At 33.5% G+C, this 22,563-nt stretch overlaps 1 protein-coding gene across 1 annotated transcript; it reads left to right on the top strand.

Moving 5' to 3' along the window:
- Window positions 1–14,966: 14,966 nt before the first annotated feature.
- LOC132307662 (homogentisate 1,2-dioxygenase) lies at window positions 14,967–21,758 on the top strand. Its single transcript, XM_059805485.1, has 10 exons — window positions 14,967–15,120; window positions 15,210–15,432; window positions 16,346–16,576; window positions 17,377–17,456; window positions 17,954–18,121; window positions 18,194–18,369; window positions 18,530–18,599; window positions 18,705–18,859; window positions 20,746–20,829; window positions 21,053–21,758. Exons 2-10 carry the CDS (start codon window positions 15,230–15,232, stop codon window positions 21,269–21,271), a joined length of 1,386 nt encoding a protein of 461 aa, XP_059661468.1. The 5' UTR covers window positions 14,967–15,120; window positions 15,210–15,229; the 3' UTR covers window positions 21,272–21,758.
- The last annotated feature ends 805 nt before the right edge of the window (window positions 21,759–22,563 follow it).

Genomic DNA, 22,563 nt, shown 5'->3' with positions numbered 1-22,563 from the left:
AGAGATATAAAGAGAAGTCTTAGGGTGTTGGAATCACCACTAAGCTCATGTAATTAACCACTTGCTTTTCATTAATAGGGAATACATTGTTGTGAATAAAATGCGACTACTAATTGCAATATTAAGCATAAACCATCTAATTTATGTATGAATTGTCTACCTAAACTAAGTGTAGCACAACCCATCAATTTTAAGCATGATCTATCTAAGTAGCAACAATTGTAGCACACATCAATCTAGAGAATCATGGAATTTATAATAATAAGTAAGGCATGGAATATCTAAGCAAGCATAGATTGTTTACCTACCTACAATCATGAATTAAATTGTAGAATAACCCATTAAGTATAAGTATAAACCATCAAATTAATTGACAAACCCATTCAATGAAAACCCATGCTTAGCCATCACTAGATTTTCAATCAACCACACATAGACATGCAATTAATATAGAAAAACTAGTGTAGAGATTAATTCCTAAATAATCACACATAAGACAACATGTAATCAAATAGAGAATCAATAGAAAGAATTAATCTATATGAATCATGTAAGAAATAATTCCTAATTTAATCACACATAGACATGTAAATAAACTAGAGAATTAATAGGAATAATTAAACCATAGAAATCATATAAATATACCGAGATTCATGAATTCACAAGGTTAGAACACTAATCACAACAATATATATAAATCCCTAAAAATAGAAATACAAGGGTTTAGATTATATAAGACTTAGGGCTCATCCAAGCCTTAAGTGTAGATCTAGCCAATCATGGAAGAGGTGGACGTGGTCATGGAATCAAGCTCCAAATATGGCTCCATCTTCTTCTTCCTCTTCTTCTTCTTTGAAGCTCTAGAGATGGAGAGAGCGAGTGGTCTAGAGATGGATCTTGAGATGTGCCTCCACTTCCCCCTTTTCTTCTAACCCTAATCTCTAACTTTGCTAGAGAGAGAAAATAAAAAATACAATGTAAAAATAAAAAGATAAAAAGCTCCTTTACAAATGGGTTACTTCCCTTTATATAGAATGTCCTTTTTTTAGTCACTAAGTCAGGAATATAGCCCCAAAAATATCTAATCCCGTACTATGTGATAGGTGGACTTTTGGGCGCGCACAGAATAAGACAGCTCGCTGCCAGCAATGTTCGATCAATCCAACTTTGATTTTCGATCGATCCAACTTTTTCAGAAAGTTGGATTGATCCAACTTGAGAGTTGGATGGATCCAACTTGGCAGATTTTCAGCATTAGCCTCTTTTTGCTCCAAATCATCCTCTTTTTGCTCCGGATCATCACTAAGACTTAGTTTACTCCAAAAAGGCCTTAAGAAACCATTTTTAGCCCATTTTAACATTATTGGCCTGAAATAGACAAAAACACAAATAACTAATAAAACGAAAAAATAAGATAGATAAAGGTTCTAGAATACTCAAGCTTAAGGGGTTTAAAAGCGTACTTTTTAACGCTCATCAATCATTCTATTTTCAAGTTTCAAGTCTGCTATCTACTAATATAGTATACTTCTTTTATAATTTTTTTTTTTTTAAAGTAGATAAAAATTGCTTATAAACTGTTAGAATTATCATATTTGGGGTGTTGCCAACTTTTAATTTCAATTTGCTGGGGTCATCAGGTTTTATTTCTTTTTATATCTATAAACTCTTTATTAAAGTTAGTTGGATTTATTGTATTTACATACACTTTTAAAGTAGCTATTTTAATTTTAAAGAAACAAATTACATGACTTATAAAAAAAATAAATAAATAATAAAAAAAAAACTAAACTACTTAAAAGTTACAACCCCTTCTAAAAGTCATCTTTTTAATGCAAACACTTCTAATACTTTAATAGTTACACAAATATGATTAACACCCATCACTTATATAAATCATATTAATAGTTACGTGACTTTTCCTTATTCTTCATATTTGTAGTTATCACGTTCATATAAATCATCGCTCATAAAATTAATTTGTACTAACCGTTATTCCGTTAATCTAAATTATCACTCTAATTAAATTATTTTCTATTTGTATACATTTTTATTAATTTAATACTAACTTAAATAAGTTTACATCAATTATCAAATGAAATTATGACACAATCGTTCATGCAAATAACACAACCTTTCACAAAGGACATAATGTCGGATAAAACAATAAAAATATCAATTGTCCAACATTTTCAATACAACAACTAAACCTAAATGATCATGAAGTAAATAACAACATTAACATGATATCAACAAATGTGTCATTAGAAAAAGTCGCATCATCATCCGGTAAAATTCAACAACAAATATTAAATATCAATTCAAAATGATTTTGCTAGTAAAAAGAGTCATTGTAATTAAATACAATTTTAATTTATTTTTATTAGTTAGTCAATGTTTCCATGATGAAAAATATTTTCTTCTTTTATTTTTTGTTTTGAAAGATTTAAAATTGAAGTCAATTTTATTTTATTCTAAGATATAATAATATATTACATACCAATTAATTATTCAATATGTATTTTTGTTTATGTGCATTGCACGTGGTCATTTTCTAGTAACTATAAAAGATTATTCTCTCATAACAGTTTTCTGTTTTCAGAATTTTTTATAACTGTTTTCAGAATTACAAACTAAAAAAACTCATATTTTCAGGTAACTGTCTTTCATAATTCTCCAAAAATATTTTTTTATTTTTTTATTCTTAAATACTATTTTTGGAGTTATAAGCTAAGTAGACACTTCATCTCTTTTGATTTTTTTTTTTTGCACAAAACTCCCCTCCCCAAATTAAGGAAGGGTTTAGTGATGCTAGAGTGTCCCTTTTCAAGTCCTAACCCTAACCGACTCAAGCTATAAACTAAGAAGACACTTCATATCTCTTGATTTCAGAAAATGTATAATGTAATTTGGATCAACTTTGTTGTTTACGGTTGGAGAAGAATTAGAAGTTATGCAGTGTATGGTTGAAAAGCTCTATGAGTCTTCTTTCCAATGCAAAATAAAATGGTGCACAATTCAGACATTTCTACAAGGAGTTTATGGCCTTTTTAGTTAAAAAGAGTTATTGCTGACTAAAAATTATGAACTTAGAAAAATTGGAATTGTGTTTGGATTGCTCATCTTTTGTTTTTCTTTCCAGCACATTTTAATAGTTTCTGAGAGTGTTATTATGATTTTTAAGGCCTCTTTTGATGGATTTTCAAGTCCCAAGTCTTTCATTAGGTTTACTAAGTTGCAAGTCAATGAAGTTTCGTGTCTTTTTATTTTCTTTGTTTGGTCTCTTCGTATAGATTGTTTTGAAAATCTACCAATTGCAGGACGATGTTCCATGCCACTATTTGAGGAGTTTTTGATGAATTTGGATGATATCAAGTCTCTGACCTTTTAAGACTTGATATTGCAAATAATATACTATACCCACTAGGGTACTCATATCTCACAATTCGTATATCAAAAAATTATAAATAATATATGCACGAAAAACTTATGAAATTAGGATTTCATAAATACAAGATTTGTACAACAAACACAATCTATCATAACTAGAGAGAATTAAACAATCTAAGAATCTGCTCAATCAATCTTATTGTATTTTTAAAAATAAAATACTCGAGATATTTGCAAAAAAATATTCAAAATTATTCATTTGCATAAGGAGCACAACATATAAAAAATTTAGTCATAATAGAGACATATTTCATGATATATCATATTGTTCGTCAATGTATTTTCATTTTCTCTCATCATTTAAAAAAAATCAAAATGAATAATGGGTCTGTGTTGGGGCTAAATTTTTATATGTTATGCTCTATATGTAAATGAATAATTCTGAAAATTTTGATACAAATATCCCTAGTATTTTAGTTTCTAAAAATAAAATAAGATTGCTGGAACAGATTCTTAGATTGCCTATTTCTCTCTGGTAATGGTGGCATGTTACAAAAATTTTATATTTTCTGAAATTCATGTTTTATAAGTTTTTAGTGCATATATAATTTGTAATTTTTGAATGTACGTACGATCAGTGAGATATGAAATTTTGAAATTCGGATGAATTAAGATTCAAATAATATAGCAATAAGTACATTTTGATCTAAACATTGCTCTTTAATCACCTCAAATAGTTATTGGATGTTCTTTGGTAGCAAATTTGAGTGATGTCGATCAGCCTTGAGGGCTGCTGGCAAACGGTTTTATATATATATATATATATATTTATTTATTTACCCTGGCAAGAAATAGCCAAAAGGCACTTACAAAGCAAACACCATAGGCATACACAAGCCACAAATCATACAACAACTTACAAAACAATCAACTCCAAATAAAACCAACACTAAGCTAGGTCATAACAACAGTCATGATGACAACCTAAAGCTTAAAAGGTATCTGGAGAATTGCAAAATATTGGAGCATTGGGCCTGGGCTGGAGAAAATAAAGAGGCCTATCTAATGGCATGAGGTGGAGCAGCTCCTTAATAAGCAGGGTGCAATTAAGCAGCCCAATAACCAGAGAATAAATCTCATGGGCTAATACAAATGATCATCAAGCCCATAATACAACCTCACTAACCCAACCAAATCAAATTGGATACTTAAACCATCTAAGAACTCCCATTGCTCAATGACCTCGATCCAATACCCAGAAGCTCAATTTTGCCATCATCCTCGCTCTAAGGGTATGTTTGGTACGGTGGGTTTAAAGGAGAAGGATAACATTAATTATGAGGGAAAGGGAAGGAAAGGATAATTTTAATCTTCGATCGTGTTTGGTTAATTAATGAATAGAAAAGAAAGGGAAGGATAAAATTATGTTTGGAAAAAAAAATGAAATGAAAGGAAAGGGAATAATTTTAATAAATTTACTATTATGCCCTTTATATATATATATATATATATTGTCTAGGCCCATGGATCGACCACCAGAAAAGCAAAAATTATTTTAGGGCAAATCATTTTAGCCTCCATCTCTATCGTTCTCAACTCTGAACTTGGCCCCTCTCTCTCTCTCTCCCTGCAACTGCAAACTACTACAAGAATCAGAAGTTCAAAACCCATATATTTCAGTTTATATATTTGTCTGCAAGAATCAAAAGTTCAAAACCCATATCGGCATCATTTCAGATTGTTCAAAAAATCAAAACCCATATCGATCTTTCAGTTTCTATCTCTATCGTTCTCAACTCTGAACTTGGCCCCTCTCTCTCTCTCTCCCTGCAACTGCAAACTACTACAAGAATCAGAAGTTCAAAACCCATATATTTCAGTTTATATATTTGTCTGCAAGAATCAAAAGTTCAAAACCCATATCGGCATCATTTCAGATTGTTCAAAAAATCAAAACCCATATTGATCTTTCAGTTTCTATCGCCTGCTGTTCCAATTCGGGTTCGCCGTTCGCAAGCTTCAGCCAGCCCTCTTTCTCTCAACTCTCAAGCTTGCCCCCCTTCTCTCTGTGCAACTGCTAACTTGTACGTATGGGTTTTATGTGTAATCAAGGGCAAATTTGGCATCAGAAATCACTCACCAAGCCTCTCCTTCCCTTTCCTTCCATTTTCGCCCATTTTTTGGAGGTTAAGAAATCTACTGTTGAAGCCTTGTGTTAACCCTCCAAACATTTCCCTCTCCTTTCCTTTCCTTCCACCGATTTTACCCAAACACAATTTTTTAATCACCCTCCATCACCTTCCTTTCCCTTTCCTCATATTTCTACTCTACCAAACTAAGCCTAAGACCGATCCATCCATACAACTGCATACAACTTTGATAACCCGAACTGGAAACATAAAAGACTTGAGACTGGAAAAGAATCATAGCACGAAAGCAATTTAAGGGACAAAAAATGAGAAAGGGGGAAGAAAGAAGAAAACTGGAAAGATCAACAAGTTAATTGAGATCACTTTAACAAGCAGAGACACTCCTGTAGAGAAAGAACTCCTACGAAGATGAGAGTCTAGGAGGAATCAAATTTGTATTTCTTTTATACAAATAAGGTAACTGTTTAATATATTTTGCTCATCTTAAAAAGAGGTCATGATTTTCATTGTTCCTACGTTGCATGCTTCATCATTTCAGGTGGCTATTGTCATGATGATTTACATTTTTGTTGACTATGAATGATGATGCCTTAACAGATTTGAGTGCTGCCAAATGGTTTAATAAATTGAAGTTTAATTCTGTTGGAACTTGTGGGGGTACAAATTGGGCAGGCTAACCCAGCCTAACCCGAGTCCAGCCCATAAATTTTAAAATTTGGACATATAAATTCACAATTCGGGTTTAAGTCTGGTTGGGTTTTTTCAAAACCCAACCTTATTCGGTTTGGGCTGGATTCAACCCGAATCCAACCCAAAAGCCCAAATTAAACATTTCATAAAAAAAAAAAAATCCACGATAAACACAAAGTCATAAACCCCAACTTTCTCTCTCCTCATCCTTCGCTAACTTTCTCTTTCCTCATCCTTCTCTTCTCTCTCTGTATCGTCGAAACAAGCAGTGAAGCTCGCAACCTACCGGCGACTCCCTCTATCTCACATCTCTCGGCGACTCTCTCACCTCTATCTCACATCTCTCGGCGACTCCCTCTATCTCACATCTCTTGGCGACTCCCGCGAAAGTCGAAATGTCGCTCTCGCCACCAGAGAACAGGTTTTCTTTAAATTCACACTTTTTCCCTATCTGGGTCTTCGATTCTCAATGCAATTATCATTTCACACATATATGTTGTTCAATTTATGTGGATCGTTTGATTTGGGCCTTTTTCCTTTGTTCCAATACTATGGTTTTTTGTGTGTGTGTGTAGTGTGTGATGCCTATATGCTCTTTAACATTGTTTTGTTTTGAATTTTGATTCTTTTACTTTAATTTACAAATTTGATCTTTGTTGTTTGATAAAATTATGTATTGATTTTTTATTCCTTTTTCTTTTGACCTATTTTAATCTAGGGTGGTGTTTGTTTAAGTAATGTGGAATAAGAATTTGTTGTCTTTGTTGATACTCTAATATGAAATATTTGTGTATATATCCATATAAACTTCTTATTACGAAAATGTGTCCTTTTCAAGTATGTATGCATATTGCATCAATGACTTTGTAGTTACTATGCCTATGTCAGATTTCTACACACTTGCACAGGGGCATTCCAAGGTTGATAATGTATATATATATTTTGGAAATCTAGACTTCAGTATTATTTTACCTCATGTTGACCCCGATTTTCAATAAATATAATTGTTCAATCTGATATTGATAGCCTACTATGGTTTAGTTGTCTCAACAACAGTGGCAGTGGAAGGACATGTAGATTCATTTTTCCCCTGGTGCTTCAACTTTGTGCACAATTTTACATATTATTGTTTGATTTTTCAATTTGATATTGATAGTTTTCTTTCTCGTACACACAATATTAGATATGTATGTTCTCTTAATTTTTTATTTTTTATTTTGTGTAATATATTTATTATTCAGGTTTGTAATTGTTAGATACTTTATATATTTTTATATTTTTGCAGCAAGCATTTCTTGAAGATGTCAGACATGGAAGAAACTGGATATGAAACCCAACCAACTTCAAACTCTTCAACTTGTTTTGAGGTAAATTGTAAAAAAAGGAAAAAACCCTATAAGACTACATCTTTTGTTTGGGACCATTTTACAAGAGAATTGTTGGAGGACGGATCATACATGACAGCCACATGTAATTATTGTCACAAACCATATAATTGTCCGAGTAGTCATGGTACCATTACCCTTAGTAGGCACCTTAATAGGTGTCCTGATTATCCCTATAATAATGATAAAGTTGGAAAATTCTCAGCATCAACCCAAAACCAGGATCCCAATTAGACATTTGACCAAGATGTTCTGCGAAAAGAGCTTGCTAGGATGATTATTGTTGATGGATTGCCATTTAGTTTTGTGGAAAATGCGGGTTTTAAAAGGTTTATGAGTTATGCAGAACCAAGATTCCATATGATTTCACGAACCACAATTACGAAGGATTGTATTGAATTATATTTAATGAAAGAAATAAATTGAAGACACTTTTTGAACTTTCACGTGTGTGTCTCACTACCGATTTATGGACTTCTATTCAAAACCTTGGGTACATATGCCTTACAGCTCATTTTATTGATAGAGATTAGAAGTTATACAAGAAAATTATAAATTTTTGTGTGCTTCCAACTCCACATCGTGGTGAGGCTATTGCACAAGCCGTGGATACATGTTTATTAAGTTGGGGTCTTGAAAAAGTGTGCTCAATCACCGTAGATAATGCAAGTCCAAATGACATGGCGGCAGCAAAGTTGGCACAGAAGTTAAATAAAAGAAATAGATTGTTGTTGAATGGGGAATTATTTCATGTGAGGTGTTTTGCACATATTTTGAACCTTATTGTGAATGATGGAATAAATGAGGTAAAAAAGTACATCCTTCGTATTCGTGAGTTTGTGAAATATGTAAGGAGTTCTCCTTCAAGATTGCAAGCGTTTAAAAAATGCGTTGAGGAGGAAAGAATTTGGAGTTCAAAATCTTTATGTTTGGATGTTCCTACTAGATAGAACTCAACATATCTAATCTTGAAATCAACCATTGATTTTCAAAAGGCACTTGAACATTTGGCAGAGCAAAATCCTAGTTTGGGATTACGTTTGGTGGAACAAGATACAAGTTTAGAAGTTTCTGAGGAGCCGATGAGTGAGGAAGATTGGTTGAAGATAAATGATCTTTCTAAATTTTTAGAGTACTTCTACAATGTCACAAAGCGCATACCAGGGTCCAAATATATTACTTGCAATAAATACTTTCGTGAAGTGTTTGGAGTGCAAACTGTCCTCTTAAGATGGACAAAAAGTGAGGATTTACGTTTTTAGAGAAATGGCTATTAAGATGATTGCTAAATTTGGGAAGTATTGTAATATTCGAAAGTTGAATTTGATCTTGATTATTGCTGTGGTTTTAGATCCATGTTTTAAGATGAAGTATGTGAAGTTTTGTTACAAAAAATTATATTCATCGGAAGAAGTGGATGAGATCATTGAAAAGTTGAAGAGTTTGATGGAGAGGCTTTTCAGACACTACAAATCATTGGAAATAACTTCCCCTACAGGCTTGGGTGTTTATTTAGCTAAAAACCTTGAAGATGTTTATGTGCCCAATGAAAAAGAAGATGGTTTGGAAGAAGACAGAGATTGGAAATTTTTTTTGAGAGAAGAGGAAAATGAGGTGGTTAAATCTGAGTTGGATAGATACTTGGAAGATGGTGTGGAAGAAGATCAATCAAATTTTGACATTTTAAGTTGGTGGAAAGGAAAATCTTCTACATATCGTGTACTCTCTCTTATGGCCCGAGATATTTTGGCCATTCCCTTGTCAACGGTTACTTTTGAATCTACTTTTAGTACGGGAGGTAGATTGCTTGACAGATTTTGAAGTTCTTTAACTCCGAAAAATGTAGAAAGTTTGATTTGTGCTCAAGATTGGCTAAGAGCTTCACCTAATCCAGTTGAGATTGAAGAGACGTTGGAGGCTCTTGAGGTTGTCGAACAAGGTATTGAATACTTAATTTATCCCCTTTCTGTTTAGACTGTCCATATTTATTTATATTAGACACTCAAGTAAGCTTATCCATTATACACTTGAGTAAGCTTACTGGGCTCGATTTTAGTATAAACAGTCTAATAAATAAGTATAAATAATTTATGTGGCCCCTTTAATAATAAGTATAAACAGAAATTGTTTAGACTATCTAGTAGACTGTCTAAGCATCAAATTATTTATACTTTTAATTTGCATTTTGTGAGAATTGCTGATGATTTTGAAGGTTAGCCATTCCGTGAATAGTTGGCAATTGAAAAAAGAAGAGTTAGATGGAGATGCAGGTTTGAACAAATTTTTCTGGGACATCTACGCTGCTGATTTTGATGTTGCATGAGAAAATCTTTTGTAAGACTGCTGATTTTGAGCTTGATATAAATTGTTGGAACTGGTCTTAATTGTTTAAAGCTTTTGAGGCAACTGCTAATCTGACAATATATAAATTGTTAGAACTGTTCTTAATTGTTTATGTTAATATGCTTTCATTTGCATATTGGCTTCTGATATAGAGCTAGCAATTGCTGATGCATGTGTAGGTGGATTGGGGTTGCTATTGAGGCCACAATTGGTTTAACTTATAACTTAGACTTTTATTACTAGAACAATTTGGTTCAACTGAAAGTGTTTGAAGGACAGATGAGGGTTGAAAATAACGTTGATCAAATGTTTGATGAAAGATAAAGCTGCATATAATTGTAATTGACACATTCTCTTTTCTTTTATCAGGAACAACACACACACACATAAAACAAGAACTTTAATACTCCTTTGCATCTCCTAGAACTTTAATGGCACTGTGAGACTACGTAGTTCCTTTATAGTTTTGAATTTTTGTTCGTGATGAAAATGCTCTTACAATTTTGAATTTGTGTTTGTGATAAAAATGCTCTTTTGTGTTCAACTACAGGCAATCTTTTATTTTATATTCAAGTTAAATAGCATGTAATTATGTCAAGTTATCTACATTTTCCAAACTTGGTATCGCTTGTTTATTAGCACTTTGAAGTCTTCTGGAATTTTCCATGCTTTGGTATCATATATATACTACTGATTTTGATGTTCCATCCCAAGTAGTAATATTATTTATTTTGTAGGTGCTACCTTACAGATCGAGTCAAATGGAACGGTGCTTGTCAACTAAATGGAAAGAAATGGGTTCAAAGGTTGAAGGAAGCCCTTCGGATGGTATGGAGATGAAGAAATGGGAATACTGAGTTGTTTGGTCTAGTTGGATTTAAAAATTTTTTGGGTGTGAAAAATCTTTCTTTTGGCATACTTACCATAACATGTTGTTTGGTTATGTTTGGATTTGTTCATAATTTTATTGGAATCCAAGTGCACTCTACTTTGTCTATAATATCATTAGTCCTTTGGTAATACTTTTATTCTTAATCTCAGCTGTTTTGAAACTAATTTCCTTCTATGGTTCGTTTATTTGGAGATGAATGACCATTTAGTTATGTACTTCAGTTTTGAAACTGAAAGATATAGGTTTTGATTTTTTGAACAATCTGAAATGATATGCCCGTTTTGAACTTTTGATTCTTGCAGACGATGGATAAACTGATAGTCTAAAATATATGGGATTTGAACTTCTTATTAGATTTTGTATTTTGTTTTTTGGTTTAGTTACAAAAAAATATAATCAAATATGTATATATATATATATATATATATATATATATATATATATATAAAGGGGGGGAAAAAAAAAAAACAACCCGTGAACCCGACCCAACCCATCCCGTCCAAACATATTTGGTCCGGGTTATAACCCAACCCATGTTGGGTGCAATTCAGGTTGACCCAACCCAATCTAATTTCTGGTTGAGGTTGTGTTGGGGCTGGGCCGGGTTGGGCCAGCCCAAGTTGCACCCCTACTTGGGGCTTTACAAATAGCACGAAATAACACAGGCTTGGCTAAAGGTCACATATTTCCTGCTAGCGATTAATTGAATATAAATTGAAAATGAAAATGATTGTAGAATTTCAAATCTTGCTTAGGTAGTAATTTTTTTTTGGGTAAAATGCAAAAAACCCCCCTCAATTATGGGCATTTTGCAAATAACCTCCCCGAACTACAAGAAACCCCCTTGAACTATCATGTTGTTGCAGTTGAGGACAACAGTAACTAATCTGGTCAACATCCCTCACCGAAAATGTTAAATAACATGTATACCCTCAAACAAAATGAAATAGTCTCATTAAAATTTCATACATTTAAATTTTATCCAATGACATGGCAAATTGTAATCTGAAGAGCCAATTACCAATTGACACTTCAGCAATCCACATCAAAGCTTACACACAGCACCGAAATAAGAATAAATTTGACTGATACCCTCAAATATATGGATCTGAGATTGCTGGATTCGCCGAAGGGGGGAGCTTGCCGTTGAATCAGTCGAAACTCACTAGAATTGGAACCAAATTGAACTACAACTCACCCAAACTGGAGCAAAAACTCACCGGAAGAGATGAATTTCACCGGTTGCATACGGTTTGATAGCTCGCTAGTTGTGTAAAGGTGAGGCTTTCGGATTTGGTTGCTGCAACTTTCTGGGTTTAATTGCTTAGTGGAGTCTTACCCTAATTAGTTGAGTTTACAAAAGCAAACCTCTTACCATAATTAGTTGAGTTTACAAAAGGGGCAATTTAACCTGTTAATGTTGAGAATCACAGAGAATCGAAATCAATTTGGGAATTCTTTTCATTGCAGAAACTCTAAAATTAGGGTTAAACCCCATGCAATCCAGTTGGTTGGGTCTCAGCAGGTGGTTCAAAATCCACAAGCACTGGATACAGCGATGACGACGACGAATAACGAAGGCGATCCACGACGACAACGAACAACGAAGGCGATCCATGACGACGATGGACAACAACAATTGGTGATGACAATCGGCGATTACGGCTTATGACTAATACAGCTTTCGATTTGGGTTCACCAAAATAAGTAATTGGGTTTCAATCTGAACATCAATTCGGCGACGAGACCATGCTCTCGATTTGGGTTCGCCGAAACAAGGAATTAGGTCTAATTTGAACCATCAATTCGACGACGAGTGACAGGGAGGTGTGTCGTCGGCTGAGTTACGATTCCGATGAGGAGTGTGTAGGTATTGATGAAGAGGGGTTTTGTTTGGATTTCAATCCTTGTCTTTCATATTCAACTATTTCTCCCGCAAATGCTTCCTCTGGATATCTTCAATTCTCCGGATAAGCGCGCACACACACACACACACACATATATAGACACACACATAGAGGGAGGGAGAGAGCAGCTGCTTACGCTGTCGTAGTTGGAGCGACAAAATCTAATCTTACGGTTGGGTTTGATGAAGAAGATAAACAGTGTTTGTAAAAAATGGGCAATATGGTCTTTTTGTTTCACAAGGGTTAAATGGTCATTTAGATAAAATGTGGCATGCACGTTCCAATTAAAGATCAAAATTTTTTTCCCGGTGGCTGGATTGGGTAAATTGCATCGAACTAGCATAGTTCAGGGGGTTAACTGCACTTTTTGTAGTTTAGGGGGGTTAATTGTATTTTGACTAATAGTTGAGGGGAGTTTTTTTTCACTTTATTCTTTATCTTTATCTTTATCTTTTTCTTTTCTTTTCTTTTCTTTTATTTATTTATTTATTTTTTTTTTTCGATTCGAGATAAGAACTCTGACATTTATTTGATGGTTCAGTTCTGAACTCAGAGAAAAAGATAAATATTTTTTTTTTCCCCGGAAATTAAGAAGGAAAGATAAAGGATATATTGAATGGACTTGTAATATTTTTCAATATTCAAACGGGGCAATATTTTTGTTTGTTTGTTGTTGTCCTATGCATGAACGGTCCCACGTTGCCCTAATAGAGACGGTTTGGATGTATGACGCTGGCTTTGGTAAGTAGATATGAGTTCAAAATTGACTTGTCTTTCTTTTTATTGCTGTTTCGTACCATATATTATTTATTTATTATACTATCAACTAATGACTCTAATAACACGAGAAGTTGGGAACTTGGGATATTGACAAAATATTTTGTATCATTTATTATGACCACCGATTTTTTGGACCCACCAATTGAGCGAGCCTCCAGGCCCAAAAAATTGGGTCGCTTTGTGACCTGGGTGACGGTCGATTTTATATGTTTAGTTTAAAAAAATATATTTTTAATTTTTTTTTTTGGTTTTTTTAACTATTTTTTTTTAACATAATTGAACAAAACAGCCATTCAGACACTATTCGACTGGCAGTTCTTTAAATATTTTTTTGAAAAAAAAAGAAAAGAGAAGTGCTTTTTAAATAGAAAAAAATATATTGTACATGATTGTGCCATATGATTGTTCTTTAAAAAAAAGGAAAAAAGTGTATATTGTTATTTTTTCTTAGTTGATTTTAATAATGGTATTGTATTGTTTTAATTTTTTTAATACATAATAAATATTGTATTGCTTAATAATTTTTGTAAGTAAAAAAGAAATAAAAAATAATAATTTATTAAAAATATTAAAATATTTAATTTTTGGAGATAGTAAATTTAGGGATGACAACGGGGCAGGTTTGGAGCGGGTTTCCCTAAATCCCGCCCCACCGCTTTTATTTTTTGTTAAATCCATGCCCGCCCTGAGACCCTCGACGGGTTGGATTTTCCTGTTCAACCCCGCCCCGTTGGGAAATACTGTGCCCCCGTGCCCGCCCCGCTAACAAATTTTTTTCTCCCACTTTTTGGAACTTAAGCTCATGCTATTTGAATGTGGAAAGCCTGGGGATAGCACAACATAAATGAAATTATGTATCTCAACAAAAATAAAAAAAATAACATGCACATAACATAATTCAGAAAACATAATAAACAAAAATAAAAGTTTAATATAATCAAATCACAAGAAGTTCTAAACTCCAACTTCCACCATAACCAAAATAAAAGCAAATTTAATACCAAGTTTATATATATATATATATATATATCTATATATAAAATATAGTTATATACTTAACGGGGCGGGGCGGGGCGGGACTCTTAGAATATGTATACTGAACCCTTACCCGCCCCGTGACGGGTACAAAATTTGTATCCATGCCCGCCCCAACAGTATAAAAAGTGTTTCCATATCCTTTATTAACGGGGTGGGACGGGACGGAGCTCCGGCGGGGCGGTAAAAATTGACATCCCTACTTAAATTGTAATAGTTAAAATTTAAAGAGTACAAATGCTGATTGACTATTGAAAATATTAATGAAACTATTATTAAAAAATATATGACAAATTTGAAGGCCCAAATTTTGGAAATGCCATTTATAGGACTCCAATCTCACGTATGGGACAATTACCATTAGTATAACTTATCAATGAGATGGTAATGTTTCAAGCCTTATGAGAAAAATCATATTCGAACATGATCTGTTTTAATACATGAGGTGGTAGGCGAAGGCATACTGAATAGTCTAAAAGGGTGTACAGTGTGTAACCCGTAACAAGACGAAGTTCGCACGTCCTTTCGGAACGGATCACCGTGCCACGGTAACACCAGCTAACCAATATATATATATCCATATCCATATCTATATACACAGTATATATTATTCATATCATTGTTGGTATATGATCAGGGAGCATTTGAAGGCTGATTATGGAGAGCCAGATTACCAAGTGTCCCGATTTCCCGGCGGATTTGGACTACCAGTCCGGCTTCGGCAACCACTTCTCGTCGGAGGCGATCGCCGGAGCCCTACCTCAGAATCAAAACAGCCCTCTCATCTGTCCGTTCGGACTCTACGCCGAGCAGATCTCCGGTACCTCTTTCACCGCTCCCCGTAAGCTCAACCAACGAAGGTCCCACTCCCTCTCTCTCTCCTTCCTATCATATATATATATGTGTGCGTGTTTATTTATTTATTCAGCCGATGCAAAATTCTTCAAATTAAAATAATTTGGAACTACGAGTAACTTTCTTGGTGAAGATATTGTGGAAGATGGTGATCATTCCATAGTCGAGCCTTTTTAGGAATGATTATTCTACGTGATATCCATGTAGGGACAATCAATTTGTTTTTGATCAAGAACATCTTGGTTTGTTAAATTTACTCTTGCCCTTTTCGTTGTTGTTGTCTTTATTTTATTTTATCTTCTCAGTGATTATTACATCTGTTTGATTGAAATTCATCTGGTCATGGCAATTTACCCAAAAAATTGAAATGATTGAATTTAGCTAAATTTAATTTAATTTTTTTTTTTATTATTATTTTTTTTTTATAGCAAGACCAACTTTTCTTATCCGTTGAATATCAGCTTCGTATAGTTATATGGTGGCTAATTTAAGCCTAAACTCATGTTTCTATCATTCAAGAAATAAGCGCAAGTTGGAGTAATTTTGAGTCCTTAACATTAAACATATACAAAGTGATCCATTCTGGTGATGATATATTTAGGTAATTAATTGTAGACTATTTCAGAAAAATGCAATTTTATTTTCTTTGTTCTTTAGATAAGCTCCATACTTAGAGTAATTCCTGAAAATTTTATGCTAGAACACCTCACACCTTAAAAAAAATATATATATATATATATAGACACACACATATTTTCCTTGAAACTTTTGCTGCCAAAGTGAAATGGATCCTTAATTTAATCTAATGTGATAATATTTGCATCTACAGTAACAATATCTATTTCTTTTATTTTGCTGCGATGGCTTAGTTTATAATTCCGTTTTTGGTTTTATTTATGTTGTTCTTTTTTCGGGCAGTTGGCTATATCGAATAAAACCATCTGTTACGCATGAACCATTTAAACCTCGTCTACCCAGTCATGTGAAGCTCGTGAGTGAATTTAACCAGTCCAACAGTTCTGCAAACCCAACTCAACTACGGTGGAAGCCTGCTGAAATTCCAGATACACCAACTGATTTTATTGATGGCTTATACACAGTATGTGGGGCTGGCAGTTCATTTCTTCGGCATGGTTATGCCATTCACATGTAATTGAACCCTGAACTCCTCTTTGTAGTTGGTTTTGTTTGATTATTGTTGAATCATGCATTTTTAAAAAACATTTATTGTTGAAACATGCAATTTTTTATTTATTTATAGTTTTTATTATTTATAGTTACCTTACTGGTATTAGTTTTTTTTTTTCCTCCTGATTCGTTTCCTTGGTGAAATTTGGAAAACAAATCGGCTTGAAAGTCTGTCCAACTTTTCAATAATTGAGTCTTCAGAGTTGTGGAAATCCAAGGCCTTGTGAGTTGCAATCTTTCCATATTTTATCACAGTCATTGCATCCGTGTTTGATTAGTGTTATACAGAAAACATAATGACCGCAGTTTCAAAGTTGTATAATTTCAGCTTGTTTTTCTTCCCTAGGGACTAGTGGAGAGTGTTAAAAGTAAACAATTGAACTATTTTTATACCTATTATAAAAATGAGTTTTTTTATATCTCTTTTATCTTTTTGACATCAGGGAAAGAATTTATACTTCTGAAAGGACATCAATCATGAAAATTCTAATGGACAATATCATAAGACATCACATAAGATTGTTTTAAAATATACACATCCATTTTCAAATAAGTCATGAGCTAGATCATTTGCCCTCATTTGTAGGTCCTGAGGTTTTCTTTGTAAAGAAGAGTAATAGTATTCTATAGGAGACTACAAGAGCACTAAATCCTTGACCTTATCTATCCAATGCTCTTAAATCTAGATTTAAATCAATGGCAGTTGCAAATTTTTGGCATATGAGATGTTTGATAGGCAGAAGAATTTTATCCACTTGTAGGTACACTGCCAACAAATCCATGGATGATTGTGCTTTCTGCAATGCTGATGGCGATTTTTTGATAGTTCCCCAGAAAGGAAGTAAGTGACTGTTACTATAGATTTTGTAAATTAAATTTTGTTATATGTTTTGACTTGTGGAATTTTCATCTTTAGTTTAAGCATCTGGTATTTCAAATGCGCAAATGAGATAGAGTTCCAACTTAACTGATAGAGTGGTTTAAAAGGTTATCCACGATGGACTAAGAAAGTGAATAATTTATGCCTCTTGGTAAAAATTCTGTCATATTTTCCCACTCATCATTGCCTTATGTGTGATGATCAACTTTTCCTTTGTTCTGTGCTTGTAAATCCATATGTATCATGGATATATACTTCCTTGACATTTTATCTTTACAAGTTAACCTATAGCTTTAATTTCATTGCTGGAAAATTTTAGGTCCTAAAAATAAAATTTTGCTTTATTTCCCAGGTCTTCAACTTCAACAATAACTTTCTTATTGTTATTTTACTTCTGTCTTAATGACTATGTCCTGTGTGAAACAATAATTATTGAGATGTATTATACATTCATGTAGGGCTGTGGATCACAACTGAATGTGGAAGGTTGCAAGTTTCTCCTGGTGAAATTGTCGTTTTACCTCAAGGTTTCCGTTTTGTTATTAACTTGCCAGATGGGCCATCAAGTGGTTACGTTGCTGAGATATTTGGTACCCATTTTCAACTTCCTGATCTTGGGCCAATAGGTACATAACTTTTCATCAATTGTGATTATAAACACGTTTGAAATTTCTCCTAATCGTACGACATATGTATAGGTGCTAATGGTCTTGCTGCTTCGAGAGATTTCCTTGTTCCCACGGCCTGGTTTGAGCAGAGCTCCCGACCAGGGTACACTATTGTACAGAAGTTTGGAGGTGAACTTTTTACTGCAAGACAAGATTTCTCTCCCTTCAATGTAGTTGCTTGGCACGGTAATTATGTCCCGTATAAGGTGGGTATCTGTTAAATATTAATCCTCCGTGTAGTGCTTATGCAGATAAAGGATAGGCATCATTCAGGCAGTTCTTTCATTTAATTTGTGCAGTTATCTGTATAAACTAATACTTAACATCTTGCAAGACATGATATGGATAAAATCTTTTTGTTTGCAGTATGATCTAAGTAAGTTCTGCCCTTATAACACTGTATTGATTGATCATGGTGATCCATCAATAAATACAGGTGGGTGGATCAATTACAGTGTTTGCCATTTCCTTGAGAGACCTTTCCCCTGTTCATTTATAATGTTTAATATCTATTGGTTTGAATTATTTGTCTATGATGCAGTGCTGACAGCTCCAACTGATAAACCTGGTGTGGCATTGCTTGATTTTGTCATTTTTCCTCCCCGTTGGTTGGTTGCGGAGCATACTTTCCGGCCTCCGTATTACCATCGCAACTGTATGAGTGAATTTATGGGTCTAATACACGGAGGATATGAGGTAACCAATCACTTTGTGACAATTTGCACCCTTATACTGTCATGGTAACTTCTATGAGGAGTTGATCAGAGTTGTACTGATTATTGAAAAATAAAAAGTTACCTTGTGTATCAGAACTAACCAATGGGTAAAAGGCCATTGCCAATGTTGGTCCTACCTAAGTGTGGTTGGGAAGGGTGGATTCAATACAAACCTAACCTTCTATACTATTTTGCACAAAGTGGTACTTTCATAGTCAAATTTGCATTCTCATCCTTATAGTTTAGGGTAACATAGCAATGAGTGGAAAAAAAAAGAAAAGTTATATCACCCCCAACAATATGCCCTTCCAAAATAGAGGATGGTGATATATGTAGGTTGAGATCATAATTAGTAAAAAAAACAGCGGGAAAAAAACTACAAAATGATACATACAAGTACAGTAAGATTTTTTCTTTAAAATATGATTAAAAATTCGTCATAAAAAATGGAAATCATAAAAATATGCTGATATACATATATGTAAAAAATGCAAATGCTAATAAAAAAATTGTGATAAAAATACAGTAGCATTTATATGTTACTCCGTATTTGTTTATATATATATATTATAATAATAATAATTTTTTAACTATTTTGTTATTTTTTCTCAATCATATCCCACTATCAAAGAAAATTAAAAGATTATGGTTTCAAAATCATTATAAAACATTCATAGAGTTGCATATGTATTTGTTACACATATTTTATTTTTAATTACCAAAAAAATAGATATACTTTTTTTTATCTAAATTATTAATATATAGTTTTAACAAAGTACATATGATTACTTAGTTAAATTGATTTATAGTAACATTTGACAGACCTCGTTAGGTAGTATTACATCATCATCATCATATGAATGTGGTTGGCAACATGAAGTCTCTCTATCCGATCTTTTCTATTACATGTCATTTACCCTATCTTGTTTAACATTTCCCCATATAATGTAATTTTTAATAATCTCATCTCAGGTTATTTTTGGTCGCTCTCTCCTTGACTCCTTCTCTTACCTTCTATTACAACTAGTCTTCCCGCCTAACCGGCGCGTCTATTGGTCTATGATATATGTGTCCAAACCATCTAAGTCCACTCTCTCTAATTTTCTCACCAATGGGTGCTACACCAAATTTTTCTCTCACACTCTCATTAGTGACCTTATCTCTCTTAGTCACTTCACTCACCCATCTTAACATTCTCATTTCCGCTACATGAAGGCATTGTTCTCGTCTCTTTTTTAGGGCCCAACAGTATATTGTATTGTAAGATACGAGATATGAATCACAATTTATAAAACAATTACCAGTTATGTTATATGCTACTGTTTTAAAAATCTTTTTTTCTTCTAATAAGTGATTAAATGCAATGTGACTTTTTAAACAAATAAAAAAAATCAATGCAAGTGAAGTATATTTCAAAATGTTTGATAGTATTGTAAGATTCAACTCAAAAAGACGAGTATTGGTCGTTAAGTTTGAAACATGTATGGGAAACCAAGGTTTTTTTCAATTATATGTACATACTATGATACGTGTTTTTGCTAACTCCTTCAGATATTATTGTTTTTTATGCTATTAAATTGATTTTTTCCCCTTGAATTATTAAATTGATTTTGGTGCTTCCCAATTTTAAGTGAGATTTCAGAATGTCCATTAACATGTTATATGGGCAAGCTGTTGATGTTAAAACATTGGATTGTGGGGCTATAACCGCTTTGATATTTGCCAACTAACACATTGGTCCAAATCTTTTTGGGCTGATGTACTTAAGTTTCGCAGTGATAACCACATACTTGAGAGGGAGTTCGAATATGAAGTTCATTTCTTTGTTCTATTTGTATATCTTTGATAGATCAATCTTGTTTTCAGGCAAAAGCAGATGGATTTCTCCCAGGTGCTGCAAGCCTTCACAGCTGCATGACTCCCCATGGTCCTGATGCTAAAACATATGAGGTAAGCTCTTGTTGACAACCCTGAGGAAAAGCTGGTGCTGTTCACAACCCAGAGAAAAAGCTGATGGCTACTCGTTACTTTGAATACCTACATTTCATGGGGTCCAAATTTCCTCTTTTTTAGTTATATTGTTGCCATTCTCATAATTGACTTGGTAGTCTTAAGTGTTCAAATTGCGAATGATGAGCAAGAGTGTCCTAATTTGATTGTTTTTGGCGCACAGGCTACCATTGCACTTGGAAATGAAGCAGGACCACATAAAATAGCTGATACTATGGCTTTCATGTTCGAATCATGTTTAATACCCCGTGTTTGCCCATGGGCTCTTGAGTCTCCCTTAATGGATCATGATTATTACCAGTGCTGGATTGGACTGAGGTCCCATTTCACACATGAAGAGACAACCGGTCAAAGTAGAGAATTACAGAATGGGCACAACTAGGCTGGAGTTCATTGCTATTGTGGTTGATCTGGGCATGATCTGTCCTCCAATAAGAACTGTCCGGCATCGGCATGTACATATCAAATATAGCCGGTGGACAAAGTATAAAATAAGTTGGCTCGTAATTCTCCAAGGTAGTTTGTACTAACTGTATTTGGAGAATTTGGTGGCATAGAAACCAAGTGCTTCATGATGGAGTTGGTCAAAATGCTATCCGACATGTTAAAATGGCCGTGTTAAAAGCCATGGAAGTGATGAAGAACATACATGATTATGTGGAAGGGCGGGACTAGTTTGGATGTTTGATTGCACTTGTGGAAGTGCAGGGATATGTTGGGAATGCCTTGTCTATATCATTCGAGACTTATATATTTTTGGTCATTTGTGTGTTCCTCTATACTGTTCCATTTTGTTGTTTTCTTTTAGATTTGGCTATGATTTGTATTTTGTCTTCCTTGGTTGTGAAGTTGCATAAATTTTCTCTGTATGCTGCCTGATAACTGATAAATTTGGATTGTTGGAGAAAAAAAAAAAGGGTTACTTCTTCAGCAAAAGAAAAAAAGAAAAGAAAAGAAAAGACAAGAAAAGAAAGGTGGTTTGCATAAAAGATGCATTTGTACTATAAATGAATATATATATATATACACATATATGTATATGCTTGTTAATTTGAGCTTTGGCTGGTTGTATTATACACTCTTAGTGCTGTTACCAATTCAATGCAATGTAATTTGTGAAGATTGGGATTGTCATTCCAGGTTACTACACTTTTGTGGCAACATTTTCCATTTTTTTAAAGTTTTTATTACTTAGTCACATTACAATTGTGATCCTTAATAGTCTCCTCCTTCGCTTCTTTGGGCCTCCTTGTATGCTCGATTTATTTTCATTGAAGTTCTTAATTTCACAAAAAGATGCAAAAATAAAAAACAAAATAGGAGGAGGAAATGTGACTTTGTTTTGGCTTTCCGCAGCGTTTTTTAGTTTTTCAAACATGGAAAAGGCAGAATTTATGAGCAAATATTGTACCAATAAGTACGTATTTCTGAATATGGAGCCATCAAGTCTTAGAACCAAATGTCAGGTTGTGTTTTGAGTGTTAATATATTAATAATGACTTGTGCATTTTTCTCAAATATTCTAAAATGAATTTGAGTAATAATGAACCAGAACTTATGTTCTAAAAATTTATCACATACACTATTTTCCTTTTATACTTTATTTTAAAAAATTAATCATGTGACCATAAACAAAGGATAATTTTTTTTAAGTGTGGTTAGTCCAAGCTTAAC

The sequence above is a fragment of the Cornus florida genome, unplaced genomic scaffold (genome assembly GCF_030987335.1).
Source record: "Cornus florida cultivar Cherokee Brave unplaced genomic scaffold, ASM3098733v1 CherokeeBrave_3.0.0_Hap2_Chr05, whole genome shotgun sequence".
In the NCBI taxonomy this organism is placed as follows: domain Eukaryota; kingdom Viridiplantae; phylum Streptophyta; class Magnoliopsida; order Cornales; family Cornaceae; genus Cornus; species Cornus florida.
This window is presented reverse-complemented; position numbering and strand designations above follow the sequence as displayed.